The sequence below is a fragment of the Lissotriton helveticus genome, chromosome 10 (genome assembly GCF_964261635.1).
Source record: "Lissotriton helveticus chromosome 10, aLisHel1.1, whole genome shotgun sequence".
In the NCBI taxonomy this organism is placed as follows: domain Eukaryota; kingdom Metazoa; phylum Chordata; class Amphibia; order Caudata; family Salamandridae; genus Lissotriton; species Lissotriton helveticus.
In genome coordinates this window covers 116,305,322-116,327,874 of record NC_136071.1, presented here as the reverse complement: position 1 = coordinate 116,327,874, position 22,553 = coordinate 116,305,322, and the positions used below count along the sequence as shown (strand labels likewise).

General features: G+C 47.1%; 1 protein-coding gene across 1 annotated transcript in view; it reads right to left on the bottom strand.

Annotated features, from left to right (window-relative positions):
- The window catches only part of TRRAP (transformation/transcription domain associated protein), an 885,394-nt gene that overhangs the window by 202,645 nt on the left and 660,196 nt on the right, over positions 1-22,553 (bottom strand). The window contains exons 50-54 of the mRNA XM_078664902.1: positions 12,867-13,046; positions 11,942-12,088; positions 11,413-11,532; positions 4,659-4,946; positions 3,925-4,062 (exon numbers count right to left, since the gene is read on the bottom strand). Of these exons, the coding sequence (XP_078521028.1) occupies positions 3,925-4,062; positions 4,659-4,946; positions 11,413-11,532; positions 11,942-12,088; positions 12,867-13,046 (873 nt within the window). The remainder of the gene's footprint in view (positions 1-3,924; positions 4,063-4,658; positions 4,947-11,412; positions 11,533-11,941; positions 12,089-12,866; positions 13,047-22,553) is intronic.

The following is a 22,553-nucleotide window of genomic DNA, read 5'->3' as shown; positions in this document are numbered from 1 at the left end:
ATTTTATACAATGACATAGTGACATATATACAAATACATGTAAAAATACAAAGTTAATACTTTTCTTATCAGGAACCCCAAAGCATTGTTTCTATCTTTCACACCATCAGTCATACATACTCAATCTCTCATACTCACTATCCTGACAAAACTATCATAACAGACACAGTGAAAACGGCGAATGCATATGTTGTGTCCTTTTGTAGACTCCTCAGGGTATTAATTTAGTACTAGGGATAAATAGTCTTTTTGCACTATATTTCTTACTTTTTCCAAAATTATAGTTGTGGTTTATGTGAGGGTCTCCGGTGCGTACGGCCTACGTACGTTTCGGTGGCATCATTGCTTTACATCACCTTCCTCAGGGCCAACATGTGAACTGGACAACATACTATTAAAAACAGGGGGTTCACATTTGTCTGTGACTTGTTTTATATTTTCAGTATGGCCAAGCAGAAAATCTCCACTGGTTACAAAAATAATGGCAAAGGTGGCAGATTCGTTTTCCGGTTTGAGTCTGGATCCTGTGCAGACTGACTGTTTGTTTAGCTATTTTGTTCACTTCAAGGGGCTTTTACCCAACTCGACGCTAGTAATTTGTGGTCCTATTTATTAACTTTCCGAGCCCATTATTGTGAAGCTGTTCATGTTCCTTTCCGGAAATGTTTATCTGTGGACCTATGGAATCACGTCTTCCGACGGGCGCCGCCTGGTCAGTGGCAGTGACATCGGCCGGAGGCGCCCGTCGGGCCTTTGGTCGCAGAGGAAGACTGCTGACCACCTCGGCCCTTTTGGCGCTTTTGGAACGGTCTCTGATGGAATTGCTGATGTTGTTGTTGCTGTCCAGCCTGTCGACCTTGCCCTCTGCCTTGCGCCCCGTACCGCTTCTGGAACGGGCGGAAGATCTTTTTCTGTTCCTTAGGGTTTTCCAACCCGACAGCCGTCAGGGTTTCCGCCTCCGCCTTCATGCGGGCCATCTCGTTGTCCGCATGTTCCCCGAAGAGGGTCTCGCCCGAAAAGGGTAGGTTGGCAACTCTCTGCTGCGCCTCGAGCTTCAAGGATCTGAGACGTAACCAGGCGTGGCGCCTCAGGTTGACCCCATGGCAGTACCCGTGGGCTTTTTTATCTAATCATAAGAGGGAGGTAGAAAGACTGATCCATTCAGTTTCCTGGGTATATATACTAATCAAGTGGGGAAGGATCACTTGTCCTGCACAACCTTTGGTATGCAGGAGGAATGTGGGGTGTCCCAAATAAAAGACCCTCATGCACGTGATGGGTATGGTGGTAAACTTAGCGGTATATCTTGGTTTTCCGCTTTTTGATCACGTGTGTGCATAATCATCAGGTCAGTGAGGTTATGCAGCCTCCACCAGGAGGTTCTTACCCAAGGTTGGTACAGTAGTGAGCCAGTGATGAGGGAGGGGAGGGTTGGAAAAATTAAGAAGTCCCGAAAAGTCAGATAATGATTTTATTAGTTCTGTATTCAGGGCCTGATGATTATGCACACACGTGATTAGTATAGTACCCGTGGGCTGCCAAGAGGGAGGAATCTGCAGCCGAGCTTATCACCTGGTTGGAGACTAGCAGCCCTTCAGTAAGGATCTCTTGGAAATCTTCCCTTTTCTCACGGGAAGGTGTTCCGAGAACTGTTGGAGGGACTCCCACAGAGCCGATCGTAACGTCCCAACAGTGTTGAGGCACTCTTGGTCTTCATTGAGGTGGAGGCCGTCCCGCAAACCTTCCTGCCTGCCGAATCCATCCAGCTGCTCTCCTCGTCAGGAGGCACTGTCGATGACGGGGTGGTGGCGTGCTGTTTTCTTACTGCCGTCACCATTACAGAGTACGGCGCAGGATCCAAACGAAGAAACGCTGGGTCCGAGTCAGGAGCCTTAAATTTCTTCTGCAGCCTGGAAGGTGCCGATTTCGTAGCCGCCGGGGTGAGGAACAGCTCCATGGCAGGTTCCACCAGCCCAGGCACCAAGGGCAGCAAAGGGCGAGATAACTGCTTCTTGTGCAGAGTTTTGAAAATGATGGAAGTCAATGGCGTGGGCACAGTGAGCGTGATGCCCAGCTTAGTCGCCCCTCACAGCAACACGTCCTGTAAGGAGACTATGTCGTTTACTGAGGGGAGTCCGACAGAGTAGGTGAATAGTCCCTGGCACTGGATGAATCCGTGTGGCGGGACCAAGACCGGTCCCTCCTGTTGCGCCGTCTGGATCTCGTAGAAGAGCGACGGCGACTCCTGGATCTATCCCTCTGTCTGGAGCGAGATCTCGACCTCCGCGGCCTCGGACGGTCCACGGGGCGTAGAGGAGGGAGCTGTGGAGGCCGAAAAGGGAGCCTAGGTTGTGGTGGCCCCGTAGGCGGAATCGGAGATGTGGCAACAAGACAGACCTTGGTGGAGGTGGTGGTGTAGGAGGCGGAGGACGATGAGGAGGAGGAGGCGGTGGAGGAGGCGTCGGTTTACGCGGAGGAAGGTCCATGGGTAACGGAGGGGGTGTAGGTGACCTCGGCTTGGAGGGCGAATAGACTTGCAAGTGCTCAGAGCCAGGAGACTCTTCCACCATCCTTCTTTACTTCGCCTGACCTGAAGGGGAAGACCTCGAGGCCGTACCCCTGGTAGGCGAGCGACGGCGCCGCCTCGACCGTGGACTTGTGTACTCAGTACTGGTTTTGGAACGCCCCCTGGACGACTATGCTTTCCTCCTCGACGCTGAGCGCCTTTTCGACGTCGATGATAGTCTTCTCAACGTCGATGATCGTCTTCTTGATGTCTATGATCGTCTTCTCGACGTCTATGATCGTCTTTTTGACGTCTAACGTCGAGTCGACGGTGAACGGCGGTGTCGCCTCGACGGAGAGCGCCTGCGCCTTCTTGAACCCTATCGACGACGATGATGGCTTTACGACGAAGCACTCCTCGACGTCGGCCTCGACGTCAATCCGCTCGACGTCGAACGTCGACGTCGCTTCGATCCAGAGCCCTGGGGAGACGGGGAGCAGAGCGTGGTCATTCCGCTCGACGCCGACGTTGAGGCTATCGACGCTGACCGGTGGCGTTTTCTGGCCTTCTCCTTACTGGGGAGCCCCCCAGAGGCCAAAGCACGGGCAGAGGAAGGGGTCCCGTCATGCCCAGACCCACCTGGACCCTGCTGCTTTCTTTGCTCCAGTCCTTGGAGCCTGATCTTCTGTCTGTCTTTCAGGGTTCTGCTGGAGAACTGCTGGCCGATCTCATGTAGACACAGGATACACACCCTGTGTGGATCTGATTTTGCCTTCTTCCTGGCACACTCAGGACATTTATCAAATACGGCAGGCATATTTGACAAAAAAAGCGGCCAAAAGCACCAGAAAACTCCAGCAAAGTGAAGAAGAAGCAGAAATATGTCGAGTGAACACACTAACACTTTAAAAGTGCCAAAAATTACACAAAACACCCAAAAAGGGAGAGCTCAATGCTCCAGGGTCCTGCTAGTTAATTTATAATTTTTATATATGGTATCATACACATAGAGGCATACCTAAATGCTAAGCAGAAGTGAGTGACTCCAAGCGTGATTAGGAGGCAGCAGCAACATACTCTACTAAACAGCTGGTCAAATTAAAAGCCATATATGTGTATTAGGGTAAAGTACTTATTGCTATGTAAATGTACAAAGGATTCCAGGGAAAAGTTACAAGTATGTGATTCTGTGCCAGATACCACCAACTGAGAACCAATGTTAGAGGAATCTAATTTTCTTTCCTCATCCAAGATGTATTTGTCCATTTACTCTGAAAGACGTTTACACATGAAAAAATACTTTCTGGCCGCTGAAATAATGTTTTAAGGTAAGAAGTGTACTGGTGTATGCATTTAAACAAGTATTTGTCTTTCATTAAATAATACACATCACAATCATGTTTTTAAAAAAGATGTACCTGCTCAAAGAAGCCGTGCTGTTCATATGCAATGGCAGTTGCTGTCTCTGGAAACTTGCAACGCTTCTGCCACAGGCCAGCCCACATATCCTCCTCTTGTAATAGAGAGTACAATTCTGCGAGGGAATCCAGTATTTCCTGCAATGCATAAGAATATTTTTTTATTGCAAACTGAGAGACAAATATTTTCAATTGGGCCTCTGACATATTTTCCGTTATACCTTGTGATACACAAATATATAAAGCTCCGGTTACTTTAAAATAAAAATACTGCAAGGGGTCGGACTTGTTAATTTCAGCTTTGTTTTCACCTCCCCGGATTTCTGGTCAACGCTTCAGGACAATCTCTGTTCAGTATGTACAGGCTTGCAGTGCAATGCATGTAGGCACACTTACTGGGATTAAAATACTCAGCATGGCTTGGAAACTCCCTGTTGTACAGCCATGTCTATCTGGCATGCCCTTCTCTTTTCCAGCAGTGAACCCTAAATCTAAAACTCCACAGGGGTGAAGAATAAATGAAGGACCGAAAAGAAGATCGTCTGTTTTGTTCTGATTTAACAAGGACATTTATTTGTGCGGATTAAAGATCAGGATATATTTGTTTTTTGTCTATACTGTGAATCCAAACAAATATATTAAGTGCACTTTAAAGAACCGCATTGGAGAACAACCGGCCAGACTTCTCAATTTAGTTTTGAAATTAGTACCATGGAACTCTAGTAAGGTCTTACCTGTTGTGGAGGGGTTATGCTCTCTTGTTCATAAAATTCAGTGGTCTGCTTGGGTTTGATTTGTAGACTTAAACCTTTTTCGAAAGCTTGATGCTCCAGCATGAGAGTGGAGCGGAACCACAGGTTGTGCGTTTTGCCCAGATATTTCAGCACACAGGGCCTTATGGGAACAGGAGGGACGCACTGAGAGAGGGCCTCCACAAAGCAATTCAAGGCACTGGGCTGGCAGTCTCTCTGTACCTGATGGCTTCCACTGCACAAGAATGGGCTGATTTCACCAGCCAGTGCCTGCATAATAAAAGAAAAGCATGTTAAAGACCGCTTGTGAAGGTCGTCTTTGCACAGAGATCGCATAACATTTTCTTGTTTCATCTGACATATGAAATCCTAAAGTATACAAAGGTTAACATAAGTAAATGCAACTTGAAGTATAAATTGTTACATTAACAGGTAATGTTCTACCCTGACACTCTCTCCTCAGAGGAAGATTGGTTACGCATCTAACAGTTTACCGGACATCTTTTACATCTCCAATCAATCCAGACACTCAAAATTAAGACAAAACTTCTTTCAAAAATAAATTTAACATCATTCACTTCTTCTTTTTGTATCTACATAACCATACTGCATAACTTACCTGCATTAAGTGATACTTGGTTCTAAAATAAAAACAACAAAGTAACAACTTTTTTTATACAAACAATAGGTCAGGATTCAGTCTTTGAGTGTGTGACAAAATTTCTTGCTTGAGTATGTCGAGCAAAGGCCAAATGGGCCCAGGGCAGCGGGTGTCATTACCCCTGTCTGGGGAGGCCTTGGGTCGCATATCAAAGGTGGCAGAGGCCTTTGAAGCCTCCTGCCTTGATATGTTGATCACTTGGGGCAGGTGATAACACCCCCGGCCGGAACAAGCATTGTTTCTGCCCTCAGAAAATGCGGGCTCTCACCTGCAGGGAGTCAGAAACCTGTCCATGGTGGCAGGCTGGGCTACAGCAGTCAGCCAGTACATAAGAAGTTGGTAGGTTTTCAGGGGACACCTCTAAGGAGCCCTTTGGGTGCATGAATTAATAAACCCATCACTGGGATCAGTGTGGGTTTATTAATATGAGATGTTTGATACTAAATATCCCTAGTTTCAGTGAAGCTATCATGTAGCCGAGGAACTCGTAAACACCAGTGTCCAGCACATGTTCTTACAATGGCTTCCCTGGTCACTTGTAATATCCAAGAATCGACTTTGATATCACAGGGGCACATCTGCTCATGCAGATATGTGCACACATGTAGTTTAGTGCACCCTGCCTTAGGGCTGATGTAGGCGTGGCTTACTTATACTGCATGCAGTGTCTGTAGGCATGACACATAGGAGGTGTGCCATGTCATGTCATCACTTTTCTCTGCACCAGGGCACGCAGCCTGCAATGACAGTTTGCATGTTGCTAGTGAGGGGTCTCTTAGGGTGCACAATACATGCTGCAGCCTTTAGGGACCCTCTTTAATATCTCAGGCCCTAGGTACCCGGGGTACCACTTACTAGGGGACTTACAGAGAGTGCTAAAGGTATTGTTAATTGGTTAAAATTGTACAGTTTAGGGAACAAGATCTGGCATTGATGAACTAGTTAGCAGAACCCCAGTGCACTTTGTCAAAATTGCATCAAATACCAGCCAAAAAGTGGGGGGTGACCATGTCAAAAGGAGCACTTTCCTACAATGAGCCCAAATCAGTATTTTAAATAGGCCCAACTACACAACGGTTGGCAGGTGGAGGGACTGTGGGACTAGGATCATCCCAAATACGCCCCTCTCCAGGGTATACCGCTCCAGGTGGAGCTGTGCTCATAGGCAATCTACTTTACTTATAAAACCGTCAATAACAATGTTCATACACTTTGGAACTGCCTGGCATTCAGGAGTACTGGATTTGAGTGGTGAGCAAGCGTGGTAAAGTGATGGAAACCCAGCCCAATTAGGTTCTGCTTGTGGTCCCGGGCGATGTAGATATACCTTGAATAAAGCCCCTTTTTTGTAACAGGGGATTGGTAGTAGCCAAATGTGAAACAGCGAGACACAGGAGGCCCCGAAGGTCCCGACTATGAGGCAATGGAGGTTAGGGATAGACTTCTAGATGGCGGCGGAAAAGGTCACACATAAAATCAGAGGTTGCCCTCGCAAGTTTTTAAAAGTCTGGGGGTGTTGGTTAAACCATTATGTAATACAGTTTCCTACCACAGTGACAGAGGATGTTACCTGAAAACTTTTATGCATGTATTGCCCAACAGTGGAGATACTGTCATTTATCCTACTAAACTGTGCTGTTGCGGCCTTGACTCGGTCCTGTGAGGGGAGCTCCCTGTAGGTTCCCAGTTCCTGTTGAAGGGTGTGTGTTTCTGCCCTTTATGTCATTTGCCTAATGCAACTTGAAAAAACCAAAAGAAAAACATTTAAAAAAAAGAAAAAGCTTTTCTTCTATGAACATGGTGCCCTCTTAACCAGCATGAAAGTGGCTACATTATAACGGCAAGGAGTAGGGATGAGCGAGGACACAGGTGACGGTACCATATCTATTACATTGGTGTATAACTGCTTTATCAGAATCACCATATAAATGCCTGTTTCCTTCCAGGATTGTGAACAGAAAGCAAATCAAAAGTCTTCTCTATGTCTCAAAATAATGAAAATGTCTAAAAGCCTGGCCTAACGTGATCTTTTTGTGCAAGTAGTGTGAACAAGTTACGTGCTGAGGAAGTACTAGATCGAGGAGAACTCATTTGCCCATCAGGTGTTAATTCTAGACTCAATAACCTTGGCAGCTCTGTTATTATCAAGATTTAAGAGAGAAAAGGGATGATATGAATGGTAAAGTCGGCCATCCATGTTGGATTTCAGAAGTGTAGTGATCTTCATCCCTAGTAGCAGGGAAGCCACCGGTCAGTGTCTAATGCCTCTGTGTAAATAGCTGTGGGTCTAATAAGTCTTTTCATTCATTCTAGATTATGGCTGTTAGACTACTGGAGCTCTTGTTATTAGACAGGCTACCATTGGCAATCTACATCCCTGCTATATGTAAGGGGTTCATTAAGTGGCATTCTGTTATCTATTCAGACAATGGCTACTGCATCCAGGCAAGGCTTTACATTTGATGGGGCTGTTGTCTCTCTGGCAATTGAAAGCATGAAGCAGAGGTCACAACAAACATATCAAAGATTTCTTCACTAGTATAGGTAAGACCCCATTTGGTTTATAGAGTGATGTTATAGTAGTTTTCAGTCCCACTGTTCCAGCATCCTCCCCATAGTTCTACCTTGTCTATCCCACTCATCATACCAGTACATCCTTCGAGAATGCCATGAGATTCTACAATTTGATCTCTTGGACTGCTGTCTCTTAAAAGAGAGCAGGTGCTGGTTAACATCTGCCAGTGTAGCATCCTTACACCTCTCTACAAACTGCTTATCAAGTGTCAATATGGACTTTCCCAGTTGATTAAACGTCGTCAGAATATATTTAAGACACCTGCTAGTTTACAGGTCACAATCCCACAGCTACAGACTTTGAACACTTACTAAACTTGTAAGTAATGGGGCACTGACTCAACATTCCTTATAAAGTATTCAGTGATAGCCGATTGGATCTCATGTTAAATAAAGTATGAAGTAAAGCCTCCAAAGGGAACCTGGAATGGGCAGGTATATAAAGTACCCACTGGCATCCTTGGGTCTAGCAAGACGGAAGCTCGGTCTGAAAATATGCAAGGTAGTAGGCCATACTGTTAACCTATGGCATGAGATGACTATATAACAGCTGGTAACCTAGCCTCAAAAATAAATTGGGAACCGAGGAGTAAAATGGACGCACCATTCAACCATGAGGCTGCACATTTCCATGACCTGTAGGACTCTTGCTAATATGGTGGTAAATGTTCCATGTTCAGCAGCGCAATCAACAGCATCATTTAGTGGTAAGGTTAAAGTGGCCTCTCCATAAGCAAGTTATAGACAGTAAGCCTCTGACATGGCCAGTCCACTGTCAAAAATGCTTGGGTGTTTATATAGGGGAAATAAAGATTAAGCAGTGAGAAAACGTTGTCAACAATAACTACTTGCACTAGATGAAGCATGCCATATGTGTATATAGTTGGAGGTTTGTAATCTCCGGATTTTCTAATCAAGTTGGACTTTCCTCTAGAGTAGGGCCTAACGGATGAGAAGAATCTATGTACACACTCCATGCTGATGTGAAGGTTGGGTTTAAATTTGCGTCAAGGTGGGTTCTCAGCAGGAAAGGAATAATATAATGCTGATCTAGTTATGCTACCACTAAGCAGGTCTTTTCAGGATGATTAAGGCCACAACTTTTCCATCATATCAATTTAAGAGCCAGTGCAGTGTTCAAGGATGTTGTGTACTATCCTGAGGTAAGTCATGTAAGTGTGGTAGACAGTTTGACCAGAGTATAGATGAATAAATAACAGAGAAAATGCTTGACAAACACAGAAGCTATCAATTTAAATCCCTTAACTTTATTCCTGCTGCACTGATTTCCCTAACTATCAGTGAATCTGGAAACTAGGGATAAATATGCATAATCTATTAGTGGCATGAAGGAGAACTGGGATCAAAAGTACAATTAAATAAATAGGATCGACTCAAACAACTTGGCCATGCCCATATCAGTGGATTCTGGGGGGCTTAACAGCCCTGACTGTGAAGGCTTCTCTATGTTCAGCACGGATTTGTTGGGAGCCCATCCAACATATTGGTGATGCAACATGCCACCATATCCAACCTCTCGCTTGTTGGTATCTTTCTGCTGTTTTATACAATGGGTAAGGATGTCTCTGTTAGGGTCTACAACATGGAGGTCATTATTTAACTTCAACAGGACTCATATCATGTTTTCCAGCATCCATTGAGCCTTCTGTGTGTTGTTTTACATCTTGCACTGTTGAAGAGTCTCTAGAAGGTGTAAAAGGCCATCCTTGTTTCAAATGTTTTTGTTCCGCTTCAACCATGCCTATGGTGCACAGAGTGAAAACAGATAGTTAACTTGTGCAGCTATTTGCCAGGAGCAAAATGAGGCAATGAAAACCTGCTTAATGGCAACATTCAGAGCTCCTATCTGCTGAGAATCTGTTGCAAGGCCATCACTACAGCAAGTACATGATACAAGGTGGTATGCCTATCACTTTTAGGCACTGGGCTTAGGAACCAGAGTAGTTTTCACAAGACTGCATGTACAGCCCAGTAGTAGTTACTGCAGATAGGAGCAGGAGGCAAGGTGAGTGGGGTACTATGTCTTCCAGTGGAGGAGAACATATGGGGCGCCCAGTCCTGTCTTATAGGGCACAGTGCAACAGCTACAAAGGCAATCTCTGCTCATGTACCCAAGATGGCTAAAAGGGTGCGTTCTAAAGCACAAGGAGTCACTGCCACCAAAGCCTGTGATACCCCAATCTCTTCGCCCCTCCTTACCTCAATGGCCACCCTGGTAGCACGCTCCAACCCAGCACCCATGTGCAAACTTATCTGATCGTTTGCTATCTGCGTACGTCTCCACCAGGACATTGAGACCATGAACATCGTCAGGCCAAATCAGCTACTACACAGGGACCACAAGCTGGGGCCAGTTTCAGCCTCCCAGATACAGGAAGAAACTCCTGTTTACTAATACTGCATAGTGTGGAGTCAGATGCAAGCGGAACATCAAATATTTTGCTGTATACTGGGCTGTGGGAGCCACCAACAGCCTTTTCAAATAGGAAGTAATATGCCAAAGGGACCCATACTAGCCTAGCGGAAGGGTGAGCTCCCTGAGCAAAAAATGCGTTTTTGGTCCTGTCTCAGTCCAAGAAAGCATCGTTACCTTCTCTTTCTCTTTTAGTGCAAGTATGATTTGATTGCTAGATTATACATCACTATACATAAAGGAATGTTTCTTTTCCAAGAAAAAGACATGACTGAACATAGAGTTTATTGTCTCTTATTTTCAGAATGAAGTTACATCTGAGTTACTAACACACTTATAACACATTAACAACAAGTCAAATAGCCTCAAGCTATCCATCATGCACTACACTTTACAACCACCACCAGATTCAGGTCTGCGATGGAATCCTAAATACCTGGATGAGAAGGAACCAAACACAAATGGAGAAGCCCGTCTATTCCACAAGCTGAATGTCTGCCATAAAAATATGTACAACAGAAAATAATGTGTTATAATAAGTCTTGATAAATTGACTTTGCTTCTCCCATGAAGTCCTAGAAAGAACAGGACAGCAATAGTAACTGAGACCCTGAGATGCTACTGTTGGTTGACAGTTTCCAGAATTTATATTATCTAGTAACCACTAACTGTTCCTGGAACTAGGATCGGTAGGTCATGACCAGTGGAGATGCTTTTGTCGTTAGGCGGATAAAACCTCTCTGGTACCAGTTGGCACCCAATAATGGAGCTCTGGGAATAAACTGATAAAGTCTAGAACCTAGTACTATTTCTAAGATAAGAAATCCGCAGGAAGAGGCTTCTGCTTGAAATTTTGTTTATGTTTACACAACAGCAGTTTGGGTGGTTTGGAAAATTAGCAGGTGATAATGATAACTAAGCTCATATGAATACAGAAACTCAAAATACTAAGTGCAATAGTAATAAAAACAAAATGTGTACAATTTTCAGAAATAATACATTCTCAATTAGGGTGTTGTATATACAGTAGTACAAAATGGGCACTATTATCTGGTTAAAAAACTCACATGCTGCTGGCGATCAGACAGGATTTTCCACAGCCTGGAGAAAAGCTGGATCCAAGTCTTCTCTGCTAATGGTGTAGAGATGTGGCATAATTGGATAAATGCACTTAATAATGCACCGGTCTAAGGAGAACAAGAAATTACTTATGGTCGGGAAGTCAGAAAGCTTGTGTCAAAGTTTTCGCACACCGTTAAAGAATAACACATAACACACCATAATGCTTTGGAAAGTCAATTGGTCTGTATGGGACTATTCAAGGAAAGGCACACATCTGACACTTACGCCTTCGATAAAACTTGTAATAAGATAAAATCAGGACTTTTCATTTCATTTAGGTCTGGTGGGGAATGGTACAGAATAGTTTTAAGACCAGTTGGACATATAGAGGCCCAGGAAGCAAGTAATCAATGGTATCTATTTAAGTTCTTTGTTAAGATGTTTAGTATACAAAATCTTAATTGCATCCTTCTACCTCCCTATCTGCTGAAAAATGCCCATTTTTTTCCAATGTGTTTAGAAAGCCCTACTAACCTTTACTTCTCGCAGAGAGTCAAGGAACTTGTCATGCCTGTTGGTCAGCATGTTCAACTGGTTCCCTATGTCCTTCTCTGAAAGGTCTTTGGTTTTAGGGGTGCTGGTTTGATCTCCAGGGGCCAATTCAATGTCAATCTCCACATCCTAAAAAAGAACAAGGAATTTATTTTATACCACTTAACACCTTAAACGCAAATTATTTTCTTTTAATAATTACTATTAGCCTAGTGCCTTTCACTATTGAAAACAGTGAACATAATAGTAGCAATACTTTGAAAGATTCAGGTGATTTTAAATCTACTGCCAATCGAACTTCAGTCACAATGAGAACTGTTATGCCCAAATAACTGAGAAACAACGCTAAATTAAAGAAAACACTTGAAAAGCAGAGGATGGAAACTTGGAAAAATTAACCGGAAACATAAGTTTTATTATTACTGTACAGTCTGAAGAGTGATAACAGTTAAAGTGAAAACAGCATAGACTGTGATATCTGACAAGTTTGTTTCAATTGTCTGATGTATTTTATCACTAAGTTTACAAGGTTCACAAATGCAAAAACAAAAGCAGAGCTGATGAGTTCCACACAGTCAGATTCACTGCGGTATAAAATCTGAGGAGCTCATCTGTGTGGTGTTTTAGAGCATTACTAACAGGAGTTTGAGTCACATACAGAGGTAAATGGACTAGATATAGTCTATGATGTTTAAATGTTATTTGAAGTGTATGAAACATTGCTATATTAACACTGAAAACTGAGGATTCCCACCACTGATGATGGGGAATATGCAAGCATGTGAAACTATTAATGATTCAATGTTGGAGAAAGTCATAAAAATATGCACCACAATGCCCAAACTTGGTCTCCTCTGCCTTAGTGAGGCAGCACATCAGATGCTTGGAAACAGAATCAAAGTCTTACCTCCTCCTTAGATTCGCTGTTCTCGCGCTCCCTGGGCTCTTGTTTGACATGTGTTACCATGGCAAATGCTGCTCGATCATGACTGTCTGCAAGGTTGATCACATTAGTGATAGACGGAAGCATTGCACCTTGGCAGCTGGTGCCAATCGTGGTGATTTTCTCACACACTGCCAAGAGGAGCTAAAAAGAGAATGCTTTCAAGTCAGAATAGCACATTCAATCATAACATTTCTGTTAGACTTAAATAGGCAAAGGCAAAAAAAGCTAAAATATGCAACACTTTATACTGAAAGATTCATCTACACTACTTACTACCACCTAGCCACCGCGTCTCCCATCAATTAGGACTTGCAGTTCAGAGGTTCAGGTGGACAATAAATCACACAAGTGTTAGTCAATACGCAATTTTGCTGCCTTTTTTTTCAAAAACAGAAATTCTTATATAGTTGTTATAAGAGAATATTTAACATAGTTGATACACTTATAAACCTTAGGAAGAATGAGTTTCCTTTTCAATCCTGTATTTTATACTGCAGACCAGAGGTAAAACCTATCACGCCCCTGGGTTGATAAGAGGCCTCTTGCACCTAGATTTGCCTCTGATATTGAAGCCTACAATCCGCAACATCAACCTACGAATACCGCTGAAGTGAACAGATCATCCACTTTCAGCCAATGGATTTTCCTTTTAATTATTAATGAAAAACACAATTAACATAAATGCCGATCTCTCGCTCAGAGGACATGTAGGGGCAGTGGCCTCTACCTGTTTCTTCCAACTGCGTGAAATCAGGAAGAATGCCCACCTGCTGACCCACTCCGCCCTCATACAGGTTGTGATAGCCCTGGTACTCTCTTGCCTCGACTTCTCTAATCTATCTACCTCAGCCTGCCACTGCTTTTGCTGAAACGCCTCCAGATGGTACAGAACCAGGCAGCGAGACTAACCCACAAACAACCAAGATGGCAATCTGCCAGACCCTTGCGATCTAAACTTCACTGGCTCCCTATTGCCCAACGAGCAGCTTTAAAGACAGGGTGCCTAATTTTCAAGGCCCTGCACAGCAGGAGCCCCAAATTCATCAGCGGCATGATTGCAAGGCATGCCGCGCTCCGCAACCTGCGGTCAGCAAAGCTTCAGTTACTGATTACCCCTGCCTTTAAGCTCAAATGCCAGGGAAGGTGTAGGTTTCCCTATCTTGTCCCTAAATTCTGAAACTCCCTACCACTAGCGATCCGGTCCTGTGACAACCTGTTTGGGTTCAGAAAAATGCTTAAGACTTGGCTGTTCGAGCAAGCCCTCGCGTAATCCGTTTCCATCTTGACACTGCCCAAAGTCAGCGCCATGAAACCTTTTGGTGACCGTGCGCTTTAGAAATTTCTGTTAACATAACCTAACATGATTAGGTAAACTAAGTGATGAAGGCTTTGATTATAAATTGCCCAATTGTTTTGAAGGGGGGTAAGGACCTCAAAAGCATCCAATACCTGAACCCAGGAAAAAGATTTACGTCCTCTGCATAGTTATAGAAAACTATGTCTCCTTACTACTGCATGTTTTCATGCCTACCCTGCATTTTTACACCACTACGCCTGCAAATCATCCAAATGCACAAGTTACTTACCTTTGGTAACGGGGGAACATCGTTTACGGTGCGGTTTTTATACCGCAGTGCCTTAACCCCGCAGCTATTACAACGCAAGTCGTTACTACGACTTGCGCTGGATGGCGCTGTGGGATTAGGAATCTTGCAATTTTATATTCCAACACCTTCCCTACTGTTACGGGGACTGGTGTTGGAATATAAAATTATAAGATTCCTAAATCCACGCCCTCCAACGCAAGTTGTTGTAACGACTTGCGTTGTAAGAGTTGCGTGGTAAAGGCATGCGTTGTTACAACATGCGTTGTAACAACGTACATCCTTGGTAACGATATATCTGTAAGAAACAGTAGTTAGTGTTAGATTCCTTACCTTAGATTTCTTACCTTAGATTCCTTACCTTAGAATATCCCCAGGCGTCAGACTGGATCTGGAAAGTTTTTGTCAGCAGTACCACTGCGCGCCGGTAGGCGTCGTCTGCGCCTACCGACGCGCAGTCGTCATCGTAGTGATCGCTGGGATGACGTCGGAGTACTTGGACGCAGCCCTCGCGCGCTGATGTTATTTCTTCTTTTTTCTGCGCCAGCAAGCGCAGATCCGGGAAGAGCAGTACTTCTAGTCATTTTTTGACTAACTTTTTTGAATCTCTTTTCGAGTCGACTTCGACTCCTGGTGCCGTAGGGATGCCTAGCTTCAAGCCGTGCGACGCCTGTCACCGCCTGATGTCGGTGACCGGACCCCACCGTCGATGTCTCTACAGCCTCGGGGCCGACCATGACGAAAAGTAGTGCCCCGACTGCTGGGCCTTGCTCTTGAAAGCTAGGCGGGAGCAGGCCCGTAAGCTACTCGAGATCCGGCAGTCGGCTCCGTGCCGCTCAAGTTCCCGGTCGAGGAGGAAGTCGAAGGACCGGTTGCGGGGCCGCAGTCCTCGCTGCTCGTAGAGCCATCACCACTCGTCGGGCTCCAAGTCCTCCGGTAAGTCGAGGCACTCTAAAAAGAAGTCGAAGAGGCAACAACGCTCTTCCGACTCCCCTCGCCGCTCGCGCAACGCAGATGAGGGTTCGGGTGAAACCACCGGCGCGGCTCCGCCGGAGCCACGGGCTTCGCATCTGGCCCCATACCCTCCGGTCCCTGGGCTGCATGCGATGCCGGAGGAGATACTTGATTTCGTCGTGGCCATGAGGACTCACTTGCCTCCGTCGAGGCCTGTCGGCGTGCCTTCGGGCCCCGCGGACCCGACTGGGGGCCCTGGCGGGCCGGCCGCTTCGGCCCCGGCGCCGTGGGGCCCGAGGGATTCCGGTCGACGCAAGTTGACCTCACGACTCCTCTGCTGGCTCAGACCCCGATGGTGTCGCTCCTGGCGGCGTCTTCGGACGCCGCCGTCCCCAGTTTCAGCCCTGATACGGGATTGGCGTCGGAACGGCACCGCTCCGTGCCGTCTCCGACGTCAATCGGTGAGCAATTCATCTATGACCCGGCTCTGTCATTTCTGCCTGTTTATCAGGACACAGATGAGGGGGGAGGACTGGGAGGGGCCTGAGGACCCTCTGGCTCAACAGTGTTTGTTGAGCCAGGACTGGGCAGACAAGCAGGGGGAGGCCAGTGGTCTGGATACATCGCCTGACACAGGATTCATCTCTCCTCCCTCTGTGGCTACGGAGGAGGGTACTACCTATAGTGTGGTGTTGCGCAGGGCAGCCAAGGCCTTGGCTCTTGAGCTCCCTGCCGCGGCTGTGAGGACTAACCTCCTCACCGAAGTGCTTCAGCCGCCAGTAAGCTCTTCGGAGCCTCTGCTGCCGTTCAATGAAGCCCTCACGGACGTTCTGATGGGCACTTGGTCCCAGCCTTCCACAGTCCCCCCAGTGGATCAGAACGTGGCCCGACGCCGTCGCCCTACTCTGGGCGAACCCAGCTTACTGTCCATGCATCCCACCCCGAGAGCCTGGTAATCCAGGCCTCTACGTCCCAAACCTCATTCCGGACCACTCCACCGATCGCGAATCCAAAAGGTTTGACCAGTTTGGGAAGAAACTGTTCTCCTCATTGAGTTTGGGGTTGCGGTCAATCAACACCGCTTGCCTTTTGGGCTGTTACACCCACTCCTTGTGGGACACGGTTACGGACGTGCTGCCCCAGTGTCCGGAGGAGGCCCGGGCACAGCTCGCCCAAGGCCTTGCTGAGGGGCGGGATGTAGCATGTTATTCGATCAGGTGTGGACTGGGCGATTTCCACGACGGTGGCGGTCCCTTAAGTTGTCTTCTTTGCAGACCTGCATAGACACTTAAGCGAGGCCTGTAGCATTCAGTATATTATCGTTTCATCCACCGGGGAGGAGGGCGGGTCGCTTATGACTATCACAGAGATACCCCTACTACAGAACTGGAGTTACAGGTAAGAAACTACTCCTTCTGTAGTAGGGGATCTCTGTGTATAGTCATAATCTTGTGAATAGAATGGCAAGCCCATCTCAACAAACCAAACCAGCGGTGGAGGAAACAGACAAAACCACTACTGTGCAAACAGATTTCTCAACGAAGCCTGCCCAAGTGTCTGCCCTGGCACCAGAATCCAGGCAGTAGTGTTTGGCAAAGGTATGGACCGACTTCCAAGTGGCAGCCCTACAGATATCTGCAATGGGAACATTACGTAGCAAAGCCATTGTAGCCGCTTTGCCCCTGGTGGAATGAGCCTTAGGCTTACCCCCTAAGGTCTTGTTAGCCTTTTGGTAACATAACTGGATACAGAACACAATCCACCTAGAGATGGACTGTTTAGAGGTGGCAAGACCAGTCCTGACCGAACTGTAATTGACAAACAATTGGTCTGACCTACGAATGTCCTTGGTCTTATCCAAGTAGAATTTCAACATCCTCCTTACATCCAGGGAATGAAGAGACCTCTCCACCGGAGAGGAGGGATGTTGGAAAAACATAGGTAAAGTTATTGTCTGATTAACATGGAAATCAGAAATTACATTAGGAAGGAACTTAGGGTGTCCTCATGACAACCTTAGATGCATGAAATACAGTATAAGGCTCTTGGCAACTCAAAGCCTGGATCTCACTCACCCTGCGGGCCGATGTTATAGCCACAATGAAGGCCACCTTCCAGGATAAATGCTGTAGAGAATCCTTGTGAATAGGCTCAAAAGGCTCCTTCATCAACCATGACAGCACCACATTCAGCTCCCTAGAAGGCGACGGACGCCTAACAGGGGGAAATACCTTCTTCAATCCCTCCCAAAAATGTTTAATTACAGGAATCTGGAAAAAGGATGTTTGTGAAGGGCATTTCCTATACGCAGTTAATGCTGCGAGGTGAACCTTAATAGAATGGAAATTAAGGCAAGATTGAGCTAAATGCAAAAGGTATGGAAGGAGGACATCTTCCTTCCAGGAGGTAGGATCAGCGTTCTTGGATGCGCACCAGATGCAGAACCTTTTCCACTTGTAGGCATAGGTAGTCCTGGTGGATGGCCTTTTAGCCTCCTTAAGTATTTCCATGCAGTTGTCAGGTAAGTTCAAGTGTCCATACTGTACTATCTCAGGAGCCATGCCACCAAACTAAACAATGAGAGGTTGGGGTGCACCATCTGCCTCCCGAACTTCATTAGAAGGTCTAGCCAAAATGGAAACCACACGGCATTTTCAGTTTTCGGCGGTGGCCAACAGATCTATTTCTGGAGTGCCCCATCTTCCGAAGATGTTTCTTAGTATCTCGTCGTTTAGGACCCACTCGTGGTTTTCCTGGACGAGTCTGCTGAGTGCGTCCGCTTGAGCATTCTGCACACCTGGTAAATGGGTAGCCGTTATCATCAGTCCTCTAGCTAGTAGCCAGTGCCAGATCGCTTGCGCTTCGTGAGACAGCGTGCGTGATCTCGAGCCCCCTTGCTTGTTGAGCTAATACATTGTAGTCGTATTGTCCGTCTGTACAAGCAGGGAGTCAGTCTGGAAGGACGGATGGAAGGCTTTCAGCGCCAAATGAACAGCTATGAGTTCCAGAAAATGTATGTGATACGTGGATTCCGCCTGGGACCACGTTCCTTGGATCTGTAGATGGTCTGAATGCGCTCCCCAGCCCTGGAGAGCAGCATCCGTCACAATGGTCTGTATGGGAATGTCCTTGTGGAACGGAACTCCCTTGAGGAGATTCTCTGCTGAACACCACCATTTCAGGGACTGCTGAGCATGTAGAGACAGTTGGATCCTGTCCTCCCAGCTCCCTCGTTTCTGGTCCCATTGATCCTCCAGACATTCCTGCAGTGGTCTCATGTGGAGTCGTGCATGTGGTGTGAGGAAGATGCAAGAGGTCATCGACCCCAGAAGAGAAGACACCGTCCTCACTGTCATTGATGGAACGGACATGAGAGCCTGAACCTTCCGAAGGATCGATAAACATCGCTCCTCCGAAGGACACAGGCTTGCTCTGAAAGTATTGGTGGAGGCTCCCAAGTACTGCAGACACTGAACAGGAGTCGGAACGGACTTGGACATGTTGATGTGCAAACCCAGCTGGTGCAACAGAACGGCTGTCCTGTTGACATGCAATTGCACTTCCTGGAAGGAGGCGGCTTTGATCAACCAGTCGTCCAGGTACGGGTAGACAAACACCTTGTTCTTTCTCAGGTGCGCTGCCACCACTGTCATGCATTTTGAAAAAGTCCTGGGTGCAGACTTCAGACCAAACGGAAGTACGGTGTACTGATAATGGTTGGCGCCGACTAGGAAGCGTAGGAACTTCCGATGTTTCTGTGCAATGGGCACATGGAAGTACGCATCCTGCAGATCTACTGCGCAAAGCCAGTCTCCTCGATGCAGCTGAGGATAGATCTGGTGCAAGGACAGCATGCAAAATTTCTCCCTGCGAATCCATTTGTTTGCTTGTCGCAAATCCAGAATGGGCCTGAACACGGTTTTGGCCTTATTGCGTACCAGAAAGAACCTTGAGTATAGACCCTTTCCCCTTTGAGACTGAGGGACGTCTTCTATCGCCCTGTTTCTTAACAGGGTATCGGCCTCCACTTGAAATTCGCGCAGGTATTGCGAACGAACCGGAGGAATAGCTGGAGGAGGGCTGACAAAACGAAGACTGTACCCATTGCAAACAATATTCAGCACCCACTTGTCCCGAGTAATTTTTCTCCACTCTGCCAAGTAATTCTGTATGCTTCCCCCCCACTGGAGTGGGTAACGGACGAGGGGGAAGTAATCCCTCAGGACTTAGACCCGGCCGGGCCCTTATTCCCCGAGGAGGCCTGCTGGCCGCCTCTGCCCCTCTGATACTTCTGGAAGGGCTGTCTCTGATATTGTTGCTGCTGCTGCTGCTGCTGCTGTTGGCCAGCTTGGCGACCTTGCCCTCGCTGGAATCACTGGGAGGAATAACGCCTCTGGAAGGGGCGAAACGACTTCCGCTGGTCCTTTGGTTTCTCCAAACCTACAGCTCTCAGAGTTTCCACTTCTGCCTTCATGCGGACTGTAGGAAGGTGGATATCTGACTATGGTTACCCCCAACTTTTTGCCTGGTGTTTTGCTGGTTTTTGACTTAGTTGGCCTGGGATCCTGCTATTCAGGACCCCAGGCTTCCTGCTCTCTCTGTTAAAATGGACTCCATGTACCTTAGGTGCATTTACCAATTGGTACTGGGCCACCTTATCAGTCCCTGTACCCAGGGCATAGGTGTACCCAGGGCCTACCAGGGGCTGAAGCATGTATTATGCCACCCCTGGCTGGCCATCTAAATCTGACACAACTGGCTGCATGACAGCTGGGGCAAGGTGGTGTAAACACCCTTTGCTGTAGATATAGTATACCTATATCTAACCCTAAAATGGACACATATATTCCTATCAGTCACTCCTATGGAAGGCCTTATCAATCCTGAAGGCAGATTGCTTGGAATTATGTGAGATGGTGCTCTGGCATGAGCTGAGCCCGTTTGCAGCTTGCGGAACCAAGTCCTAATAGCTGTTCCATGATAACGCTATACCATATACTCTTAAGTGCATTATAATCCTTGCGGTTAAATGCTAACTCTGGTATAACATTATCAAAACATGTCGAGTAAGGTGTCATACGATTTGGAATACTACCCCCTCGCCAATTCTGGCGACGGGGGTAGCATTCCACCCTTCTAGAGGGACACAACATGTATGTAACTGTGAACCCCGGTTAAAGTTAACTCGAGCCTCAGCATCACAAAATGGATGCTGCCACCACAGACACAAGTCTGACCTCCTGCTGCTGGGAGTCCTTCCAGCGAGGATGGCTTGGACAAAGGGTTTCCTGCCTTGGGAGGTGCTAGCACCACCCCAGACAGGATTTTGTGTATTGAGGTAGGGAGGCCTGAAAGGAATGAGACATGCCTGGGGCACACAAGGTGCCCTGTGCATACACCGGTTCAAACCAGTTGCTGGGGCATCCCAGCCCCAGCTCTGGCGGGAAACCGGACAAAGGATAGGGGGTGTAATCACCCCCCCTTCCTGGTCCCACCCAGGGGAGGGACCTAGTCAGTAGTGCAGCCCCCTTTAGGAGAATAAAGGTAGGAGCTGGTCCCATTCCAAATTGGATTATCCTGAACTATTCTACAAGAAAAAACTCTGGCCTTCGACGTTCTGCTCCACAGAAGACTGAAGAATCTCCCTTGTGGACAAGGAGTGTCCACCCTGCAACTGCAGGCACCATCTAGCGTCCAGCGGCTTCACTTTGTCGTCTTCCCTCGAGGATCCAGACTTCAGAGCCCGACGAGACCCGGATTCCCAGACCTCTCCGACCTCAACCTGCATCTACAGCAAAGCTGAGATCCGTGGGTGCGACGAGACACGTGGGACCGGCCATCTTGAATGAACCTGCACTTCGCTTCGAGCACGACTCCCGAGGTAAACTCGACCAAGTGCTTTGGGGACTGAGAAGCCCCAACCCCGAGCAGCCCCTGTACCGAAGATCAGCCCTCCAGCCTCCACGATATCTGCGTGGGGCCCTTCTGCTTGTCTGCTGCTCGACGCGTTGTCTGGTCACTTGCCGGCTGGCTAGTGGCCTCCTAGACGACGAACCTTCGAATCTGGGCTGCTGGTCTGGTTGCTCCAGACTGGCCCTTGCTCCCTTCCAAAAGAGGGGCACCCTGGACTCTCCTAGTCCGCACCAGACGCTTTCTTCACTCACCGCGTGGGTTGCCTTTGCCAAGGCCTGTTGCCTCCAATCCCGGATCCAACACCGCCGACAGCGAGAGCCTGCGTGGGACAGCTCGTGCCTCCATCCTGGTCGTCGAAGACACCTCCTGGTCCACGTGGCTGCAGAGTCAAGCGTCCACTCTTCACCTGATCGTGACGACGACATCTGGTTCCTTCCTGGTTCCACTCCAGTCACTGGCTAGTGACTGTAAACATTGTCCCCTCTGCTTTCAGGTCTCCTTCTTCAACAATCCACCCTTGGATTGCACCGGACATCTTCCTCCTGGTCGCCTGCAGCATCTTTTCTTTCAGGCTCCATTTACTTCAACGCGAGAACCCGACACACTTTGACACCTATGCACCCGCGGCCCGTGGGTGAGGTAACAAGAGCATTTCGGTGCTCAAGGGTAGTTTAACTGTCCTAGTGTCCAGTTCCACAGCCGTTTTAGTCCTATCTAGTCAGGATTGTCCGTACTCACCTTTTACTTGAACTGTACTGTCCATAGACGTCGTTACGCATCTCGCGTGTGAGTTCACACTCTGCACACGCGTTCCGTGGGCCTCCTATTACTTACCTGAAGTTAGTGTAGCGTGGTCCCATCGATCCTACAGCCTCTGGACAGCTCCATTCCTTTTATCGACTTTCACATTCCACTTACTTAGTATATGGTTTGTCGTGCCCCTAGGGCACCATTGTAATTTTGTGCAACTTGTAGTGTTTTTCGTAAGAGATTGTCATGTGCTTAGCCCTCTGACCTCATAAAGAGTTCAGAGGTGTTGTTATTAATAAATAGACTGTTTATTTTCATAACAACCTGTGTGGTGTCCTTTCATCTGGTATTCAAGGGGTTATATTGTGGTACAACAGCTGGCTTCACATGCCAAAAGAGTTTAGCCTAAGACTGCTTTGTCCATGCT